At 41.6% G+C, this 21,606-nt stretch overlaps 1 protein-coding gene across 2 annotated transcripts in view; it reads left to right on the top strand.

The window, feature by feature from the left end:
• The window catches only part of VIPR1 (vasoactive intestinal peptide receptor 1), a 498,950-nt gene extending 477,564 nt beyond the window's left edge, over positions 1 to 21,386 (top strand). For both annotated transcript variants that reach the window (XM_082258025.1, XM_082258024.1), the window contains exons 11-13: positions 8,744 to 8,873; positions 17,855 to 17,896; positions 20,535 to 21,386. In XM_082258025.1, the coding sequence (XP_082114151.1) occupies positions 8,744 to 8,873; positions 17,855 to 17,896; positions 20,535 to 20,726 (364 nt within the window). In that variant the 3' untranslated portion in view covers positions 20,727 to 21,386. The remainder of the gene's footprint in view (positions 1 to 8,743; positions 8,874 to 17,854; positions 17,897 to 20,534) is intronic.
• Positions 21,387 to 21,606: the final 220 nt, after the last annotated feature.

Raw genomic sequence — 21,606 nt, 5'->3', positions numbered from 1 at the left:
ATGGACATTTGAGTGTCTGCTGTAGGATCAGCAGTGTCGGCCCAACAGTAGGTTGGAAAGACTTCTTAGGTAGGTTCCAGCGTGAGAAGGTAGCCGCCCACAGAGGCAAGGATTTATTTTGTCTTTTATTTTATTTTGGCTGTTTTGACGCTTGCAATTGTGTGAAGTAAATTGCATGAATAAATCAGTCTTGTTTTCAACCTCTGCTCGGCTATCTCTCTGTGAAAACGCACCCCCAAAGGGGTCACCCATACGCCTACCACCGAGCTAATCCCTCACAATATATATACATATATACATACCGATCAGCCATAACATTATGACCACTGACAGGTAAATCTTGTTACAATGGCATCGTAAAATTGGTGGGATATGTTAGGCAGCAAGGGAACATGTTGTCCGTGAAGTTTATGTGGGGAAAGCAGAAAAAAATGGGCATCGCAGTTTGTTGTGTATGGGCTGTGAAGCCCTGGACTGATCCCCAGGGTCCACAGCCAAAAGCTTCTACAATGGTCACCTGAACATCAGAACTGGACTACAGAGCATTGGATGAAGGTGGCCTGGTCTGATGAATCACGTTTTCCTTTACATCATGTGGATGGTTGGGTGCGTGTGCGTCACTTACCTGGGGAAGAGATGGCATCAGGATGCGGTAAAAGAAGGCAAGTTGGTAGAGGCAGTGTGATGCTTGGGGCAATGTTCAGCTGGGAAACCTTAGCTCCTGCCATTCATTGTTTAGGTGGGTGGTCATAATGTTATGGCTGATCGGTGTATATATACAGTATCTCACAAAAGTGAGTACACCCCTCACATTTATGTAAATATTTTATTATCTTTTCATGTGACAACACTGAAGAAATTACACTTTGCTACAATGTAAAGTAGTGAGTGTACAGCTTGTATAACAGTGTAAATTTGCTGTCCCCTCAAAATAACTCAACACACAGCCAATAATATCTAAACCACTGGCAACAAAAGTGAGTACACCCCTAAGTAAAAATGTCCAAATTGGGCCCAGAGTGTCAATATTTTGTGTGGCCACCATTATTTTCCAGCACTGCCTTAACCCTCTTGGGCATGGAGTTCACCAGAGCTTCACAGGTTGCCACTGGAATCCTCTTCCACTCCTCCATGATGACATCACAGAGCTGGTGGATGTTAGAGACCTTGCGCTCCTCCACCTTCCATATGAGGATGCCCCACAGATGCTCAATAGGTTTTAGGTCTGGGGACATGCTTGGCCAGTCCATCACCTTTACCCTCAGCTTCTTTAGCAAGGCAGTGGTCGTCTTGGAGGTGTGTTTGGGGTTGTTATTATGTTGGAATATCGCCCTGCAGCCCAGTCTCTGAAGGGAGGGGATCATGCTCTGCTTCAGTATGTCACAGTACATGTTGGCATTCATGATTCCCTCAATGAAGTGTAGCTCCCCAGTGCCGGCAGCACTCATGCAGCCCCAGACCATGACACTTCCACCACCATGCTTGACTGTAGGCAAGACACACTTGTCTTTGTACTCCTCACCTGGTTGCCGCCACACACACTTGACAACATCTGAACCAAATAAGTTTATCTTGGTCTCATCAGACCACAGGAGATGGTTCCAGTAATCCATGTCCTTAGTCTGCTTGTCTTCAGCAAACTGTTTGCAGGCTTCCTTGTGCATCATCTTTAGAAGAGGCTTCCTTCTGGGACGACAGCCATGCAGACCAATTTGGTGTATATGGTCTGAGCACTGACAGGCTGACCCCTCCACTTCAACCTCTGCAGCAATGCTGGCAGCACTCATACGTCTATTTCCCAAAGACAACCTCTGGATATGACGCTGAGCACGTGCACTCAACTCCTTTGGTGTACCATGGCGAGGCCTGTTCTGAGTGGAACCTGTCCTGTTATACTGCTGTATGGTCTTAACTACCGTGCTGCAGCTCAGTTTCAGGGTCTTGGCATTTTTCTTATAGCCTAGCCTAGGCCATCTTTATGAAGAGGAACAATTTGTTTTTTCAGATCCTTTGCCATGAGGTGCCATGTTGAACTTCCTGTGACCAGTATGAGAGAGTGAGAGCGATAAGGCTGGCCATACATGGGTCGAATTTTGAAAGAAGATTCTTTTGAAAATCAGAAATTTAGTTTTGTGATTCGATGGTGTCAGCATTGATTTCGAAATTCATTGATTAGAAAATCGTTTGTTTTTCAAAAAAACTTCCAACATGCCCAATCACTCAAATTCGATGACTGCACAAAAATCGGCTGTTGTTGTGGCCCACTAATGGTGCAAAATTCGAACGAAAATTCTTAGATGGGCTCACGAGTCACATGACACCGGGGAGGGAAAATGGCTAATTGGGCCCAATTTGGACATTTTAACTTAGGGGTGTACTCACTTTTGTTGCCAGCGGTTTAGACATTAATGGCTGTGCGTTGAGTTATTTTGAGGGGACAGCAAATTTACACTGTTATACAAGCTGTACACTCACTACTTTACATTGTAGCAAAGTGTCATTTCTTCAGTGTTGTCACATGAAAAGATAGAATAAAATATTTACAAAAATGTGAGGGGTGTACTCACTTCTGTGAGATACTGTGTGTGTGTGTATATGTATGTATGTATGTATGTATGTATGTATGTGTGTGTATATATATATATATATATATATATATATATATATATATATATATAATGTGTGTGTGTATATATATATATATATATAATGAGACTGACACCCTGCATTTTTACCATAGAGTCTTGAGTCTTCCGGATTGAGTAATGCTGAGCATCATTTAACCAAGAAGATTTAAGACATCTTGTGGTGGGAGGTACAATGGGGAGCAGCTCTTGAATTAATTTAGCATTGCAGTCTGGGTTGCCTTGTTTTTTTTTTTTTTATTTAACTCAGGCCGGAGGACATTTTTTAAAAGTAAATATTTAGACCATAGCTCATAGTGTTCATTTATGCCTAATACGAGTTTAGCCCAAAGGTCATCAGATTCTTCTATGCCTTACTAATACTTGAGTTACGGACCTGGTATAGGCATGTGGTTACAAGTCCTAATTTATCTGGCTATGCACTCATTTGGTAACCCAAGACCATGATCCAAGAATTAGTGAATTTATAACGTTGACTGCAGTGGAAGTTCCCATGAACCGATTTTGACAGGTTCTCTTTAATGACTGAACTCAATGCACTCAGCGGTTTAAAATGTTGAGAAAATGAATTTACCAGAAAGCAATTAACTCAGAGGAACCACAATCTGGACTGGAGAGGTCACTTTGCAGGAAGTAAATCAATTTAGCATTTCCATTTAATATTGGCACAAAGCATCAGCAACCGGAGTGCAACCAGTAAATTCAATATATCTGTCTGAATGAGCAATCAGGAGATAACCTCATCTGCATTCCGGTGTAAAGGTAAGAGAACATCTACAGTCTGGGAAAAAGGACGCCTTACAATATACCTGTCAGTAACTTTACAAGTCTGCATGAATCAATTCTTGACATCCATGACAATACACAGCAACAGTGTCATTTAACCACTTGCCGACCAACCCCCGTACATATACTGCGGCAGGGCCATCTTTAATATCGATTTGACCTTGGGCAAACCTGTTCTTGGGCCCTCCCAAATCCACTTATCAGCTATTTGCAGGCAGTGCGGGCTCAAGGGTCAGCTACTTTGGGCCCGCCAACAATGGCTGGGCCCGGGGCAGCTGCCCCTTTTGCCTTGCCTTAACTACTTCCGGTCCGCGCTATAGCCGAAAGACGGCTGCAGCGCGGACTCTAATTTTCGGGAGGCCGTCTTTAAACGGCCTCCCAGACACAGGCTCCACGCGCATCGGTGAAAATCTGTGTCGGCCGTGTCCCTTGGACACAGCCAATCACAGATCGTGGTAAATGGCCAATCACAGCGGCCATTTACCACGTGATCGGCCCATGCAATGAGAGATGATCTCATATGTAAACATATGAGATCATCATCTCATCGCCAGCGCCAGAGCCGATCAGCCGCTGGGGACACAGAAGAATGCAATCAGGGCACTGATCACCAGTGCCCTGATTACACAAGGTAAAAAAACATACACAAAGTGCCCACCATCAGTGCCCACAATCAGTGCCCATAGTGCTGCCAGTCAGTGCCCATCAGTGCCTGCTCATCTAGGCACTGATGAGCACTGACTGGCAGCACTATGGGCACTGAGTGTGGGCACTGATGGTGCTGCCCATCAGTGCTCATCAGTGCCACCTGTCAGTGTCCGTCAGTGCCATCCACCAGTGCCCATCAGTGCCGCCTATCAGTGCCCATCAGTGCCGCCCGTCAGAGCCGCCTCTCAGTGCCCAGCAGTGCCACCTATCAGTGCTCATCAGTGCCGCCTATCAGTGCTCATCAGTGCCGCCTATCAGTGCTCATCAGTGCCGCCTATCAGTGCTTTTTTTTGTCTATAGCGCAAAAAAAAAAAAAATCGCACAGATGATCAAACACCACCAAAAGAAAGCTCTATCTGTGGGAAAAAGGACATCAATTTTATTTGGGTAAAGCGTCGCACGACAGCACAATAACGCAGTGCTGAATCGCAAAAAAATGGCCTGGTTATTTAGGGGGGAAACCTTCCGGTCCAGAAGTGGTTAAAAAAAAAAATCAACCTTGTACCATTCAATAGCCACCCCTAAACTCGAGTCAGTAATCCGGTCTCAGTCTGCTGCAAACAGGAGGAAGCATTTCCTCAGTCTCTTCTCCCCAAGTCGTCAGGCTGCAACATTGCAAATTTGAAGCAAATTATAAGGTGAACAGGGGCTAATGTGCGTCCACAAATTATTTAAATGAAAAACTGTAATAAAAAAAAAACTGTAATAAAAACAAAAAAAAACTCAAAACTGGAAATGTTAGTTTGGGTAGCAAAGATCAACACCTTCTCCAAACTTTGGTGAAATACCTCCAGCCATGAAGCTGGTAATATGGGATATAATATTGTGCAAATACTGGATCTCTTTTTTTTGACAGTTTCATTATTCATTATCAGTATTTGTACGAGTGAGATCCATGCAATTCAATGACTGTGTATTCAGTGTCTGGATTCAGATGAAGTCAAGGATGTAATTAATTGCTCTGCTGCTCCTTAATGTTTTTGGCTACAGTTGTAATAAAAGAAAATCCGCCTTTCTCCATGTTAATTAAATAGATTGGATTACGTATCTCAGAGGACTAACTAACATCATTGGCAATAATTCTTTGTATCCAACATTAAATCTGCTCCTTCAATATCAGGAAATCAATCAGAATTTAAAGAATCCTGTGTTTTACCTGGGCAAAAGGGTTCACCTAATTATCACCCCCCCTCCCTTCCCTCCCACGCTGCTTGTATTCCCCCGTTTGCTGAGGGCTTCACAGCAGTGACAGATGGTGCTCCATGGGCCGGGGGGCGTCCGACAGACCATACCATACCCCCCCCCCCAAACCAAACCAGCTCCAGCCCGCACAACTAACCCCCCGTCGCCGGCTCATTCACCCTGGGCAGGCAGCAGCGGAAGGCGGCTTTCCCCCTCAAGTCTCCTCCGTGGGCTTCCCCTGTGTCTCCTCCCTCCTCTTCTTTGGCCAATAGCATGGCTTCTCCTTTCAACCAATCGGGAAACGGGTCTCAGGACCCGCTTCCTGATTGGCCAGGAGGAGAATCAGTGTGGCAGTAGTGAATATTCATTCACTATTGTCACAAAACTGGGTGAGCTCAGGGCGCAGTGCTCTGTGCCCCGAGCTCACCCTTTTTTTAAGCCTATTAGAGCCTCTGGCTCTAATCACGTGCTTCAAAGAAAAAACCCCCATTGAAATCCATGCATCTTGCAACCTGCATGTAGATTAGGGGGCCGGACGTATGGATAGGGGGGGCGGCACCCCTGCGCCCTCAATGAACAGGCCACCACTGCTTTGCAGTCAATAGTTCTGCCATTTTGGAGCCACGCAGTCCCTTTTATCAGGCGTGTGTGCAACCCCGACCAGCTGCAGGAGAATAGGGGGGGGACGACAAAAAATGCTCCCCTGACTGCAAGTGTAAATGAGCCCTAAGGCATTTGATAGGCAATGGAGAGGTGATATGTTGCCTCCATGCCCTGTAATTGCAGCACCGCCATTCAACTACCTATTTTTAACACCCCCCCAACTTTAAGTGTAAATGTGGCCATTCAGCAAAAAGAACATTTGTTACATCAGGAACTGATGTTGGATGTGAAGACTTGTCTGACAATTGGCATTCCATTACACCCCCAAAGGTGTTCAGTAGGGTTGAGGTCAAGTAATAATGTTGAATGAGAAGACTTGGCTCACAGTTGGCATTCCATTATACCCCAAAGGTGTTTGCTAGGGTTGAGGTCAGGTACTGATGTTGGATGCGAAGGCTTGGCATTCCATTACACCCCAAAGGTGTGCAGTAGGGTTGAGGTCAGGTACTGACATTGCTTGAAAACACTTGGTTCACAGTTGGCATTCCATTACCACCATTCAACTACCTTCCATTACCACCATTCAAGTCAGGGGCGTAACTACAGGGGTTTCAGGGGTTGCAATTGCAGGATCAAAGGCTCACTCAGAATATACCATTTTATATTCTCGCCTGAGATGGAACAATCCAGAAGGTGACTCAGCTCCCCAGACTCTCTTACAGTAATATCACATTAGACCTACCCTTTAAATGGCAGTGTCCTTCTGAAGCTAGAAAGGGGTCATAATTACATTCATACGAAAAGCTTTTATAACATATATGTAGCACCTTCCTAGCATAGGCTGCTATGCAGATTTAGCTTTGGCTTCTTCTGTAAGGGTGCAGCGACGGTTTGGTCTGGCCTGTTTAGTGTCTCACAGCCTGGGAGTTTGATTCCTTCCTCCTGCCTCAGGAAGAGTCTTCCAGAACTTAGGGGGTGAGATTAAAATAGATTTGAATCCAGTATTTATTAGGGTCCAGTCAATCCCTGGAGGGGACGTGTCCAGAAGGGGTCTGGAGTATAGATAAATAGTCTGAGACATTGGAGAGTAGGTTTCCTTCTTTCCGGGAGAGTTCCAGAGGAGGAGGTGTTGCTGCTGCCAGGAAGCCCATGAACTGAATAGCTGCTCTAGGAGGCCTCAGAGGTGCCAGGATCAAAGCCTCAAATGGACTTTGCTCAGAGCTAACTGTAGAACCACACCAAAAAGGATCCGGTCCTGAAAGGCACCATCTCACTCACTGGGTTGTTTCCAGAGGAAGATAGGCGGAAGCAGCTGTCCTGGGACATATGAGTAGTGAATCTAAAGTGGTATTTTAGCCAAACCCTAACTAAGCCTAAGAGCCGGCGACTTGTCAGCCTGACAAGTCGTGCTCCCTCACGGTCCATTGACCGCTACAGGACCCGTTCTAATAGGAGCGACACAAGTTGCTCCGACTTAGAAAAAGGGTCCTGTACTACTTTGGGGCGACCTCGGAGCGACTTGCATAGGCTTCCATTATGTGAAGTCCCTGCAAGTCGCTCCGAAGTTGTGGTGCAATGTAATGCACAAGTCGCCCCCGAAGTAGTAAGGAGTCGTGTCGCCTCAGTGTGAACCGACTCTAAATCTACTCCCACCACCATTCTAAGACTAATCTTTCTACCGCTAGAAAAGAAGGCTATATTTACCTATTCTGAACCTCCTACAGTCCAATCACATGACTGTCCTACAGCGCCAGCTTCAGTGTAGAGGAAAACCTGGGTGATGACGTCACCTATAGACTTACTCTGGGGCATATGTTGTCAGCTGTCTCTCCTCTACATTGAAGGCAGCCATGTGACCAGACCAGAGCAGCTTAAAAATAGGTAAGTATACATATCTTTTATTTTACAGGATGAATAGAATAGGCTTAGAATGGGGGGGGGGGGGCAGTCGTAGATTTAGCCCTAGGGTATGACTGCAATACTATCTTAAGTTGGCGTGCTAGACCCTGCACTGTGTATCAATAGTTGCACACTGGCTCAGGGCAACCAGATGCCCAAGACTTGCCCCATAGTCTTCAGCTGTGGGGCCTTGGACTGTTCACTATTAGCCACTACTGCTTCTGCTAGAAAGACTCTCTTCTGTTCACTATCTACGGCTGAGCATTTTGGAGTATCCCATGGCCTATTCCCAATCCTGTTCCGAGTTTAACTAGCAATAAACCTCAAAAAGTCAACCCTTAGACTGCTTTATGGAGCCGGAGTGAATGGACTTTTGCTTGGGTGGCTGGTAGCCTATATGCTGTTTGGGGGAGAACCGGTAAAAATCAACAGCCCCTGCAGGGGTAGTGCTATATATGTAACTGTACGTAGAAACCCACTTTAACTAGGAGGCACATGGCCTAACTTAGTTTGACAACTCCATCAAAAATTTGCATTTTCTCAAAGCATTTGAAATGATCCTCCTCTCTCATGTTCATGCATATCACCTTCATATAAGTCTCAGTTGTAGACATCAGACATAATCGCTCTGGAAAAAAACTGGTGATTTTCTAAAAAGCATTCTATTTTGGAATTGGCTAAATTATCACTTTATAAGAAGAAAATGGTTTTGCTCCTTGAAAAGATAATGACTAATACCCTGTTGTAAACAGAAAATAACACAGCTGTCATTTCAAGGCTTGGAGACATTTTAAGCCTCGGGTATACCGGCAATTACGGTGAAGAGTGTGGTGTAGATATAATGTGACTGTAATCCCTCTACCTGGTTTCTGTGACTCCAGTGACTGCCTCATGATGTGACACAAATTCTCTTTCTGCAGGAGGCTGGCGAAGTCAACTCTTCTGCTAATTCCCCTCTTCGGAGTTCATTATATCATGTTCGCCTTCTTCCCTGACAACTTTAAGGTGGAAGTCAAACTAGTCTTCGAGCTCATTCTTGGATCCTTCCAGGTAAGAATGCGGGGATGGTGACCCTCAAGCTTTTAGATATTTTACAATGTCTTTAACCACTTAAGGACCAAGCCTTGTTGCTTACAAGTTAATATCAGTATTTTTTGCTAGAAAATAACTTAGAACCCCCAAACAATGCACACATTTTTTTTTTTTTTAGCAAAGACTCTGGAGAATAAAACGGCGGTCGTTGCACGTTTTTTTTGTCACACGGTATTTGCGCTGCGATCTTTCAAACGCATTTTTTTTTTGGGAAAAAATTCACTTCACTGAATTAAAAAAAAAAAAAAAAAAAACTAAACATTAAAGTTAGCCCAATTTTTTTGTATATTGTGAAAGATGATGTCACGCCAAGTAAATAGATACCTAACATGTTACAGTTTAAAATTGCACACACTCGTTGAATGGTGGAAAAATACTTAACCACTTAAGCCCCGGAAGATTTTACCCCCTTCCTGACCAGGGCCTATTTTGGGATTCGGCACTGCGTGAATTTAACGGACAATTGCGCGGTCGTGCGACGCTGTACCTAAACGAATTTGGCGTCCTTTTTTTCCCACAAACAGAGCTTTCTTTTGGTGGTATTTGATCACCTGTGTGATTTTTTGATCATGCGCTATAAACGGAAAAAGAGCGTCAATTTTGCAAAAATAACAATATTTTTCACATTTTTTTATATGAAATTCCCCAAAACAAAAATGTAAAAATCAAAATGTTTTAACATTTTAGGCCAATTTTTTTTTTCTTTTACCATATGTTTGGTAAAAAAAAATCGCAAAAAGCGTATTTTGATTGGTTTGCGCAAATGTTATTGCGTTTACTAACTAAGGGAAAGATTTTTGTCATTTTTGTTGTTTTTTTTTTAGCGCGTAATGGCGGCGATCTGTGATTTTTTTTTTTGCGGGACTGCGACATTGCGGCGGACAGATCGGACCCTTGACTGACATTTTTGACACTTTTGGGGTTACCAGTGGCATTACTACAGTAATCAGTGCTATATATATGCACTGTTACTGTAAAAATTACACTGGCAGTGAAGGAGTTAACTGTATTGGAGAGGGAGGGGTTAAGTGTGTCCTAGGGGCGTGCTTCTAACTGTGATTGGCTGTGGCTGTATGTGTAAGAACAATGATCAACGGTTCTACATAGTAGAACCGTTTGATCATCATTCTTACACAGGGAGAACTGACAGGCGGCTTTGTTTACATTAGCCGCCTGCCTTTCTCCCGCTGTCACGGACGGGCACACGCGCGGGGGGGGGTCCGTGACAGCGCGGGCAGGCTTCTGAACTGAGCGCTGATAACAACTTGGGTTGTCCTCTTTAGTCCGGATGACATGGCGTCCCAGTTTTCCAAAAAGAAGAAATTTTGATTCGTCTGACCACAGAACAGTTTTCCACTTTGCCACAGACCATTTTAAATGAGCCTTGGCCCAGAGAAAACGCCTGCGCTTCTGGATCATGTTTAGATATGGCTTCTTTTTTTGCCTATAGAGTTTTAGCCGGCAACGGCGAATGGCATGGTGGATTGTGTTCACCGACAATGTTTTCTGGAAGTATTCCTGAGCCCATGTTGTGATTTCCATTACAGTAGCATTATGTGATGTATGTATGTGCACATTTTAGAGTAGCCTTTTATTGTGGCCAGCCTAAGGCACACCTGTGCCATAATCATGCTGTCTAATCAGCATCTTGATATGCCACACCTGTGAGGTGGATGGATTATCTCGGCAAAGGAGAAGCGCTCAATAACACAGATTTAGACAGATTTGTGAACAATATTTGAGAGAAATCGGCCTTTTTATGTACATAGAAAAAGTCTTAGATCTTTTGAGTTCAGCTCATGAAAAATGGGGGCAAAAACAAAAGTGTTGCGTTTACAATTTTGTTCACTGTATAAATATAGCCCCCTGAGCCCTGAATATTTCAAAAGTAACAGATCACAGAATCAAAGTTATCAAATTTAACCCTACAGCTTGTTTATGGATGCATCATAAATATTGCTAATATTTATGAAAACGAAAGAAATGAAATACGTTAAAAGATTCTTTCCTGTGGGTTGTGCACACCAAATTCAGATACCAAAACAGAGGTCCTTGAGACCAACGCACTCGATCTTGTGTTAAAGCTCTGTCCTGCGGCCGATGCGGGACTTAGGGCGCTCGGGAGCTGTCATTATAAATAAAACACAAGTTCCATTTACGCTTCCGTTATCTTCAAAGCTAAGCAGAATATTTCTTCCTGAGCTGCAGCTTTTCCTTAATTGGCAGAAGACGATCCGGTAAACTCATAAACGTGACCCCCTTCAGGCTCATATTAGCCAAATATCAGAAGACTGAGATGTTTTTGATTGACGTGCGACTGTCCTAATTGGCTGAAGGGTCGGAGTGAAACCCCAAACAGACCCATTAGAAAAGAAGTCATTCTTTGTCTTCTACAACAAAAATTATCACTTGAGTTGCAGATTTTACAGTAAACAACGTATAAGATCTAAAGAGGATTTCCATAGAGTGCAGAAAGATTGTCCTGTATACAATTAATGTATACACTGGCAAACAATAGCGCTGTTGAATTGGAGTATTTTGCAGCTTTTGTAATGGGAATGAGAGGGATAGTGGCGCTGCCTGGGGATAGATGGGCTAATATATATATGTGTGTGTGTGTATATATATATATATATATATATATATGTATTTATATATATATATATGTGTGTGTATATATATATATGTATATGTATATATATATATGTGTATATATGTATATATATATATATATATATGTGTATATATATATATATATATATATATATACATATATATGTATATATATATATATATATATATATATATGTATGTATGTATTTATATGTATATATATATATGTATGTATGTATTTATATGTATTTATATATATATATATATATATATGTATGTATGTATTTATATGTATTTATATACAGTGGGTACAGAAAGTATTCAGACCCCCTTACATTTTTCACTCTTTGTTATATTGCAGCCATTTGCTAAAATCATTTAAGTTCATTCTTCTTCCTCATGAATGTACACATAGCACCCCATACTGACAAAAAAACACAGAATTGTTGACATTGTTGCAGATTTATTAAAAAAGAAAAACTGAAATATCACATGGTCCTAAGTATTCAGACCCTTTGCTGTGACACTCATATATTTAACTCAGGTGCTTTCCATTTCTTCTGATCATCCTTGAGATGGTTCTACACCTTGATTTGAGTCCAGCTGTGTTTGATTATACTGATTGGACTTGATTAGGAAAGCCACACACCTGTCTATATAAGACCTTCCAGATCACAATGCATGTCAGAGCAAATGAGAATCATGAGGTCAAAGGAACTGCCTGAAGAGCTCAGAGACAGAATTGTGGCAAGGCACAGATCTGGCCAAGGTTACAAAAAGGTTTCTGCTGCACTTAAGGTTCCTAAGAGCACAGTGGCCTCCATAATCCTCAAATGGAAGACGTTTGGGACGACCAGAACCCTTCCTAGAGCTGGCCGTCCGGCCAAACTGAGCTATCGGGGGAGAAGAGCCTTGGTGAGAGAGGTAAAGAAGAACCCAAAGATCACTGTGGCTGAGCTCCAGAGATGCAGTCAGGAGATGGGAGAAAGTTGTAGAAAGTCAACCATCACTGCAGTCCTCCACCAGTCGGGACTTTATGGCAGAGTGGCCCGACGGAAGCCTCTCCTCAGTGTAAGACACATGAAAGCCCGCATGGAGTTTGCTAAAAAAAAAAACCTGAAGGACTCCAAGATGGTGAGAAATAAGATTCTCTGGTCTGATGAGACCAAAATAGAACTTTTTGGCCTTAATTCTAAGCGGTATGTGTGGAGAAAACCAGGCACTGCTCATCACCTGTCCAATACAGTCCCAACAGTGAAGCATGGTGGTGGCAGCATCATGCTGTGGGGGTGTTTTTCAGCTGCAGGGACAGGACGACTGGTTGCAATCGAGGGAAAGATGAATGCGGCCAAGTACAGGGATATCCTGGACAAAACCCTTCTCCAGAGTGCTCTGGACCTCAGACTGGGCAGAAGGTTTACCTTCCAACAAGACAATGACCCTAAGCACACAGCTAAAATAACGAAGGAGTGGCTTCACAACAACTCCGTGACTGTTCTTGAATGGCCCAGCCAGAGCCCTGACTTAAACCCAATTGAGCATCTCTGGAGAGACCTAAAAATGGCTGTCCACCAACGTTTACCATCCAACCTGACAGAACTGGAGAGGATCTGCAAGGAGGAATGGCAGAGGATCCCCAAATCCAGGTGTGAAAGACTTGTTGCATCTTTCCCAAAAAGACTCCTGGCTGTATTAGATCAAAAGGGGACTTCTACTAAATACTGAGCAAAGGGTCTGAATACTTAGGACCATGTGATATTTCAGTTTTTCTTTTTTAATAAATCTGCAACAATGTCAACAATTCTGTGTTTTTCTGTCAGTATGGGGTGCTATGTGTACATTCATGAGGAAGAAGAATGAACTTAAATGATTTTAGCAAATGGCTGCAATATAACAAAGAGTGAAAAATTTAAGGGGGTCTGAATACTTTCTGTACCCACTGTATATATATATATATATATATATATATATATATATATATATATATATATATATATATATATATATAATGTAAATGAATAAATAGGTGTGTTTAAAAAATATGGATAAATTACAAAGTAAAAATGGAGGTATCTGACTGTGAAAGTCAAAATGTGCAAAAATGAATGTGAATAATATAAATTAGAAGGGCATAAAGTGCATATAAATACCGCAAATAGCAGGAAAAAATGCCAATTCAAACTAATGATAAATATCATAAATCAATATAAATATGTAAAAAGGTGAACAAAAATATCAGAGAAATCCACTCAGAAGGTGCAATCATAAAGGGACTGAGTGCTGCAAATTGCAGAAAAAATGCCACTTCAAACCAATGATAAATCTCATAAATAAATATATAAAAATGTGAACAAATTTAACAGAAAAAGCCACTCAAAAGGTGCACTCATAAAGTGACTGAATGCAAGTGGTGATGTGATAAACCACAATTAAAAAACAAATTAATAATAAATAATACAGCAGTAGTGAATCACAGAGGTAGTGCTAATATAAAAAGAAATCAAATATACAAAGTCTCTAAAATCCACGCATATATAAATATCTATAAGCCAGGTGAAAATATTTTTTTATGATATTTATCATTAATTTGAATTGCCATTTTTTTCTGCTATTTGCGGAATTTATATGCACTTTATGCCCTTCTAATTTATATTATTCACATTTATTTTTGCACATTTTGACTTTCACAGTCACATTCAGATACCTCCATTTTTACTTTGTAGTTTATCCATATTTTTTGACACTTTTACTTTGTAGTTTATCCATATTTTTTGACACACCTATTTATTAATTTATGTTTTCTATATATATATATATATATATATATATATATATATAATATATGTATGTGTATATATATATATATATATAATATATGTATGTGTATATATATATATATATATAAAATATATGTATGTGTATATATATATATATATATATATATATATGTATGTGTGTGTGTATATATATATATATATATGTATGTTTATATATATATATGTATGTGTATATATATATATATATATATATATATATATACACACATATATATATGTATGTTGGCCCATCTTTCCCCAGGCAGCACCACCATCCCTCTCATTCCCATTACATTCCTGTATAACCTTTGGTTATATTTTGAGGGAGGCTGCAGCCATTGGTTTTACCTTAGCGCGGAACCCTTCCTCCTCTATTTCATTTTGCAGCTTTTACCAATGGGCAACCTTAAAGAGACCCATTCAGGGCAAAGTGAATCCCCCCCCCTTTCCCTAACACCTTATACTTACCACTCTATTATTTCTTCTTTCTCTGTGGCTGCAAAATACCCCCTACTTCTAGGTATGGGGGAACATGGGACCTCTTCCAATAATGCAGTGTTCAGGCTTAGCGCTGACATCACCACTCCCTTTAAAGTTTTTCTAAAGGCTAAAGGTTGTTACCTTCATGCATTCTAAACCTTCTTTGTGCAGCAGCCCCCCCCCCCTAATACCTACCTGAGCCTATCTCGATCCATAGATGTGCACGAGTGCATTGGCTCTCCGGGACTCTGCTTCCTCATTGGCTAAGACAGCCATTGGCTCCTGCTTCTGTCAATTACAGCCACTGAGCAAATCAGGAGAGAGAGGAGGCAGGACCGAGCCACGGCTCTGTATGTGAATGGACAGGCAGATCAGCGGCTCAGGAGCTAGCCTGCTTAGATGCCCCCATTGCAAGCTGCTTGCTCTGGGGGCACTTGCTAGGAGGGAGGGGCCAGAAGCACCGGCGGGGGATCCGAGAAGAGGAGGATCTGGACTGCTGGGTAGAATTATAGTTTGTTTGGAACAACAAAAAAAATAATTATAAGTTTTATCTCTGGAGAAAATACTAGGGATGTGCCGCTACCGAGTATTTTCATGAATACGAGTGAAAATGCTTCTGATACCCGAAACTGATACTTTGCAGTGCAATTTGTGTCCAAACAACATGAATGGGCGCAAATTACAGTGCAAAGAATTGCATGCGATTTGAACTTTATAAACAAAATGTGTAGCGCTAAACGTGAATAACATACACTGATCATGATTAACTTAATAAGGTAAATTATATGAACTGAATCAATAGTGAGAATATATAAAACTAATTTGTAGTAGCTCAAAACTGAAAAATGTCCAAAAAATAATAAAAAGAATGAAAAGTTCTTATTGCCACAGTAAACATGAAACCAAAATTCTGCTGCAAGTTGCATGGGCAGTAGCAGACCCCAGATGATGTCCAAGCAGACGAAACGTGTTGAGTCCTGTCCAAGCTACTGCGGATTGAAGCAGTATACAGATCTACTTTGATAAGCGCTTTTTATTCTACCTAACTGTAAGTGTTCTGAACTTTTAATAAATACCTCTCCTTTATGGTTTTACACTATGTGGAGCATTTTTGTTTCTTTTCCGTAACATTTGATCCACAGTGGGAGAGTATACAGCTAACATTTTCCCCGGTACTCCAGGTGTACATACACCAACGTGTGAGTTGACCCACTGGGCGTATGCCAAGCTGGGTCCACTCACTCCGCTAAGCCTGTATACGATTGGTGGTGGACGGTGTCACAGTATTTTGGTCTCTATTCACTGGTTGCAGCACAATTTTGAAGAATTTTGGTTTCATGTTTTCTATGGCAATAAGAACTTTTCATCCTTTTTATTATTTTCTGGACATTTTTCACTTTTGAGTTATTAAAAATTTGTTTTATATATTCTCAATATTGATTCAGTTCATCTCATTTACCATATTATAGGTTCATCATTATCAGTGTATGTTATTCATGTTTAGTGCTTGTTTATATTGTTTAATTTTTGCACTAGTTCAAGTGTTGTGCTGGCTGCTATTTGGTTTGGACATCAAGCGCGGTAATTACTTTTTATTCTTGTCAATGCGATTTGAACTTGAATGCAATGCGATTCCTGTCTGAATCGCATGTGGCTTCTGGCACCGCTCCTGTGTGAACCCAAGCTTGTCAATTTGAAGTTCACAAAGGAGCAGTTAGAAAAATATCCCTGCATGACGGGTTCCACCAGCTCCGGCTCCCATCAGACTGTGTACATCTGTGGCTGTGGCTTCTCCTACCTCTCCCATGGCTTAGTTCCCCACATCTGCAGCTGATCTCTTTCCCCAGCCTCCAGCGGCTCTCTTCCCCCAGCTTCCAGTGGCTTTCTCCCCCTAGCCTCCAGCGGCTCTCTCCCCCCAGCTTCCTGTGGCTCTCTCCCCCCAGATTCCAGTGGCTCTCTCCCCCCCAGCTTCCAGTGGCTCTCTCCCCCCCAGCTTCCAGTGGCTCTCTCCCCCCCAGCTTCCAGTGGCTCTCTCCCCCCCAGCTTCCAGTGGCTCTCTCCCCCCCAGCCTCCAGCGGCTCTCTCCCCCCAGCCTCCTCCAGCTCTCTCCCCCCAGCCTCCAGCAGCTCTCTCTCCCAACCTCCAGTGGCTCTCTCTTCCCCCAACCTCTAGCGGCTCATTCCCCAGCCTGCAGCGGCTCTCTCCCCAGCCTCCAGCAGCTCTCTCCCCCCAGCCTCCAGTGGCGCTCTCCTCCCAGCCCCAAACGACTCCCTCTCCCCAGCCTCCAGCGGCTCTCTCTCTCCTCCTAGCCTCCAATGGCTCTCTCCCCTAGCCTCCAGCAGCACTCTCTTCAGCGGCTCTCCCCCCGGCTTCCAGCAGGGCTCTCTCTCCCCCCAGCTTCCAGCAGCGCTCTCTCTCCCCCCAGCTTCCAGCAGCGCTCTCTCTCCCCCCAGCTTCCAGCAGCGCTCTCTCTCCCCCCAGCTTCCAGCAGGGCTCTCTCTCCCCCCAGCTTCCAGCAGTGCTCTTGCTCCCCCCAGCCTCCAGCAGCGATCTCTCTCCCCCCAGCCTCCAGCTGCTCTCTCCTCCCAGCCTCCAGCTGCTCTCTCCTCCCAGCCTCCAGCAGCTCTCTCCTCCCAGCCTCCAGCAGCTCTCTCCTCCCAGCCTCCAGCAGCTCTCTCCTCCCAGCCTCCAGCAGCTCTCTCCTCCCAGCCTCCAGCAGCTCTCTCCCCCCAGTCTCCTGTGGCTCTTTTTTTTTAAACCAGACGGGTTCTAATCCCTCCCCAAAATTTAAAAAAAAGGTTTTGCCTTTAGTTATATTTTAATTTTTATTTATTAAAATTATATATATATTTTTTTTTTTTTTTAAGTGCACATCTGTATGTTCTTTCACATCCATGTGATAAGAGATGGAATTCTCCTATGGGTATTGTTTCATTAGGAAATATACTGTGGATAAGAAAAAGAAACAAAATGTATCCTAAAAAGTGATTTATTTATCCCTCATCATGTTCATCATGCTTTTCTTTTCAGGGCTTTGTGGTGGCGGTTTTGTATTGCTTCCTGAATGGAGAGGTAAGGACAATTCTGTTTACTAAACAAAAAAAAAAAAATGAAATGTAAAGCGTGCCTAAACTATAAAATGTAATTTATTGCAGCTTACCGGTCCTTAGCTATGGTGTTGTCTTGTTTTTTTTCTTTATTTTCACCTGGTGATCCTGCCAGTAACATACTTCCTCGTCTAGGGTGACAATGCTTACTCACTGTTCTGTATGTACGGAGGAGGGGTGTTGTCATGCTAAGACAATAGGTGTATGAATATAAAATATGAAAATGTGTATGAAAAACACATCTCAAGCATCCCTTTATACTGGCCATACACTATAGGAAAAAATCGTTCAAACTCACTTTAAAAAAACGAACACTCGGCAATGAGAGCAGACGATCGTGCCATCATGTAATGACCGATAAATCGTTCAATGGACATAAATGAATCCGTTTTTTTGTTCATTTTTGTCACATATGCCTACTGCAAACTGCTTGGATGAGAAACACATTAACCTTTCAATTTATCGTTTATTCGGCAGAAAATTTCCAAACTTGTCCTTTCTTTTTTTTTGGCTCAAAAACGTCACAACCGATTACCGATTTGTGCCCATCAACTGGCCGAAAAACAAACGAACTGTCCAAATGACCGAATTTCGCCCGATTTTTCGTATAGTGTATGGCCATCATTAGACATGCAAACTCCCTGGATGGTGCAGAAATTAGCTGTGCAATCTGCTGATCAGCTGCCTGATTACTAAACAAGCAGCTGATCAGCAGATTGCACAGTTAAAGTCTGCAGCACCCAGGGAAGAGCATGCACATCTAAAGGGAAACTTGGAAGGTGTTCTTTCATATAAAAATCTTAAAGGCACAGTGCTGTGACATTAGTTCAAAGACCAAAAGACAAACTGAGTGATGATGTCACTGGGTTTTACAAAGTGTCAAGCAGGTATTTCTTGTAAGAAATTATTGAACATTTTTAATTGCATGTTAAGCAGTAAGAGGGGATTGTAGGAAACAAGGAAAGGTACAATATGTTTACATTGCATTTCATATTTTAAAGTGAACAACTATGCCTGGTTTATATATATATATATATATATATATATATATATATGTATATGTATATATTAATTTTATTTATTTTTTTCAAGATGAGGTCCTACTATTGTTTTTTTAACCACTTGCCGACCGCCCGCCGCATATATATACTGCGGCAGGCTGGCTCGGCTGCGCGAATCTCCCGTACCTGTGCGGCATTCTACAAGAGCGCTCCTGGGGCCACTAAGCAGCGGGGATGTCGATGCACGGGACTGACGGGGACTGTGATCGCTCCCCACTGAGAGAGGAGAGTTGTAAACACAGCAGACCGTTCCCTCTGAAATGATCACAGAGCGCCTGTGATCCTTCTATATAGGATCACAGGTCTCTATGATCATTTCAGAAGTCCCTCCCCCCCTCAGTTAGAAAACACTTCCCTAGGCTCACAATTAATCACTTTAATCACCTTTGATCACCCCTAGGTTAACACATCCCCTGCCAGTGTCATTACAGTAAAAATGCATATTTTTAGCACTGATTACTGTAGTAATATCACTGCCACCCCCCCCCCCCCAAATGTCAGTTAGGGGTCCGATCTATCTGTGGCAATGTCGCAGTCCCGCTAACAATTGCTGATCCCCGCCATTACTAGTTTAAAAAAAAATGACATAAATCTTTCCCCTAGTTTGTAGACGCCATAACTTTTGTGCAAACCAATCAAACTACGCTTATTGGGATTTTTTTTTACCAAAAATATGTAGCAGAAAACAAATTGGCCTAAAATGATGAAAAAATTTGATTTTTAATTTTTTTTTCAATTGGGAAAGTTATATAGCAGAAAGTGAAATATATATTTTTTTCAAAATTGTCGCTCTTTTTTTAGCATATAGAGCAAAAAAAAAAAAAATTGCACAGGTATTCAAATACCACTAAAAGAAAGCTCAATTAGTGGGAAAAAAAGGACATCGATTTTATTTGGGTACAGCGTTGCACAACCGGACAATTGTCCATTAAAATAACGCAGTGCCGAATCGCAAACTATAGCCTGGTCAGGAAGGGGGTAAAATCTTCCGGTCATGAAGTGGATAAAAATATCATTGAGAATTTTTTTTTGTCAAAGACATGTAGCTAAATTCATTTTGGCCTAAATATATGACAAAAAGTTAATATATTGGATATTTTTTAACAGTCAAATTAGAAAATGTCAATTTTTCTCGAATTTTTCGCTCTTTTTTTATTAATATCGCAAAAAAATTTAAAATCGCACAGGTGATCAAATACCACCAAAAGAAAGCTCTGTTTGTGGGAAAAAAATGATGTAAATTTCATTTGAGTACAGCATTGCATGACCGCGCAATTGTCAGTTAAATTTGCGCAGTGCCAAGTTGAAAGAAGTGGCCTGGTCATTGAGCAGCAAAATCTTCTGGGGTTAAAGTGGTAAAGGGGGCAAATCCTTCCGATCCAGAACTGGTTAAAATGGCAAAATTATGTTTCACTATCTGGAGTCTACACATCTTTTAATACAAGAAAAGTGAAGAAATAAAATAATAGTAAAAAAAAAAAAAAAAAATGTAACAATGGCATTGGCTGATAACTTTTTTTTTTTTTTTTCTTAATATCATAGGTTCAAGCAGAGTTAAAAAGGAAATGGAGACGGTGGAATCTCGAGAGATTCATGGGAAAGGATATGAAGTATCACCACCCATCACTAGGCAGCAACGGAACCAACTTCAGCACCCAAATTTCCATGTTGACCAAATGCAGTCCAAAGACGAGAAGATGTTCCAGTTTCCAAGCGGAGTTTTCCTTGGTCTGAAGCTTGAAAAGTCAGCATGGAACTTACGGGCAAGACATTGTGCCCAAAGGTGTTCTCTCGACCATAGGAGCCAAGTTATCGGATAGAAATGTGAGCGCTGATTGTTTCGGAATTGCACTTTATGGGGTTGCGTGACCTGTGTCTTAAGCCCTTTTGAGTCCCTGTGGCAAAGGGAACTTTTTTTTTTTTCAAAAATAATTCATTTAGAAGACTTCAGACTCGCCTTCATACTGGAATGTCTTTTTTTGAGCAAGTCTTCGAAAACAAGGAAGCTTTTAACAAAAAAAAAATATATATATATATTTATTAAATATTGAAGATTGAGTACAGAATAAGAAAAGACATTTACACAAAGGAATGTGTATGGGTGTCGCTGAATGACACAGAAATGAGCGTTGCGCCGTTCAACATAAGCTAGAAAGGCAGCGTTTATTGTATATGTACAAATCGTGCTGTTTTTAGACATTTCAGAACCAGATGTGATGCTGGGTTTTCAGGGTGCTTTTTGTGTTAAAAAAAAAGAAAAGAAAAGAAATAAAAACTTTATATAGGGGTGAGTAAATCAAAATATCGTAGCTTCAGAGTGAAAAAATGCACAAAAAAGGTTGAAACAAATATTAAGTCTAATATTTCATCTAAAGCATTTCTCAACTCGTATTATAAAATATCATTATTAGATTCAGCTCTGTCAGTAAGACATATCTATTTTTTTTTTTCAAACTACCGTTTCATTTAATTTCTATTTTTATTGAAGTACTCGCAGTTTCACTCTTGTTCCAAGATTTAAAAAAGAAAAGGTATAAAATGACTAAAGTATTTTACAGTAGCTAAAAAAGTATATATAAAAAAAAAAATCAAATTTATTTTTAAGATAAAAAGG

Source organism: Pelophylax lessonae (genome assembly GCF_965119305.1).
Source record: "Pelophylax lessonae genome assembly, chromosome: 5".
NCBI lineage: Eukaryota > Metazoa > Chordata > Amphibia > Anura > Ranidae > Pelophylax > Pelophylax lessonae.
The sequence above is the reverse complement of the archived record's forward strand: the minus strand, read 5'-3'. Positions and strand labels throughout refer to the sequence as shown.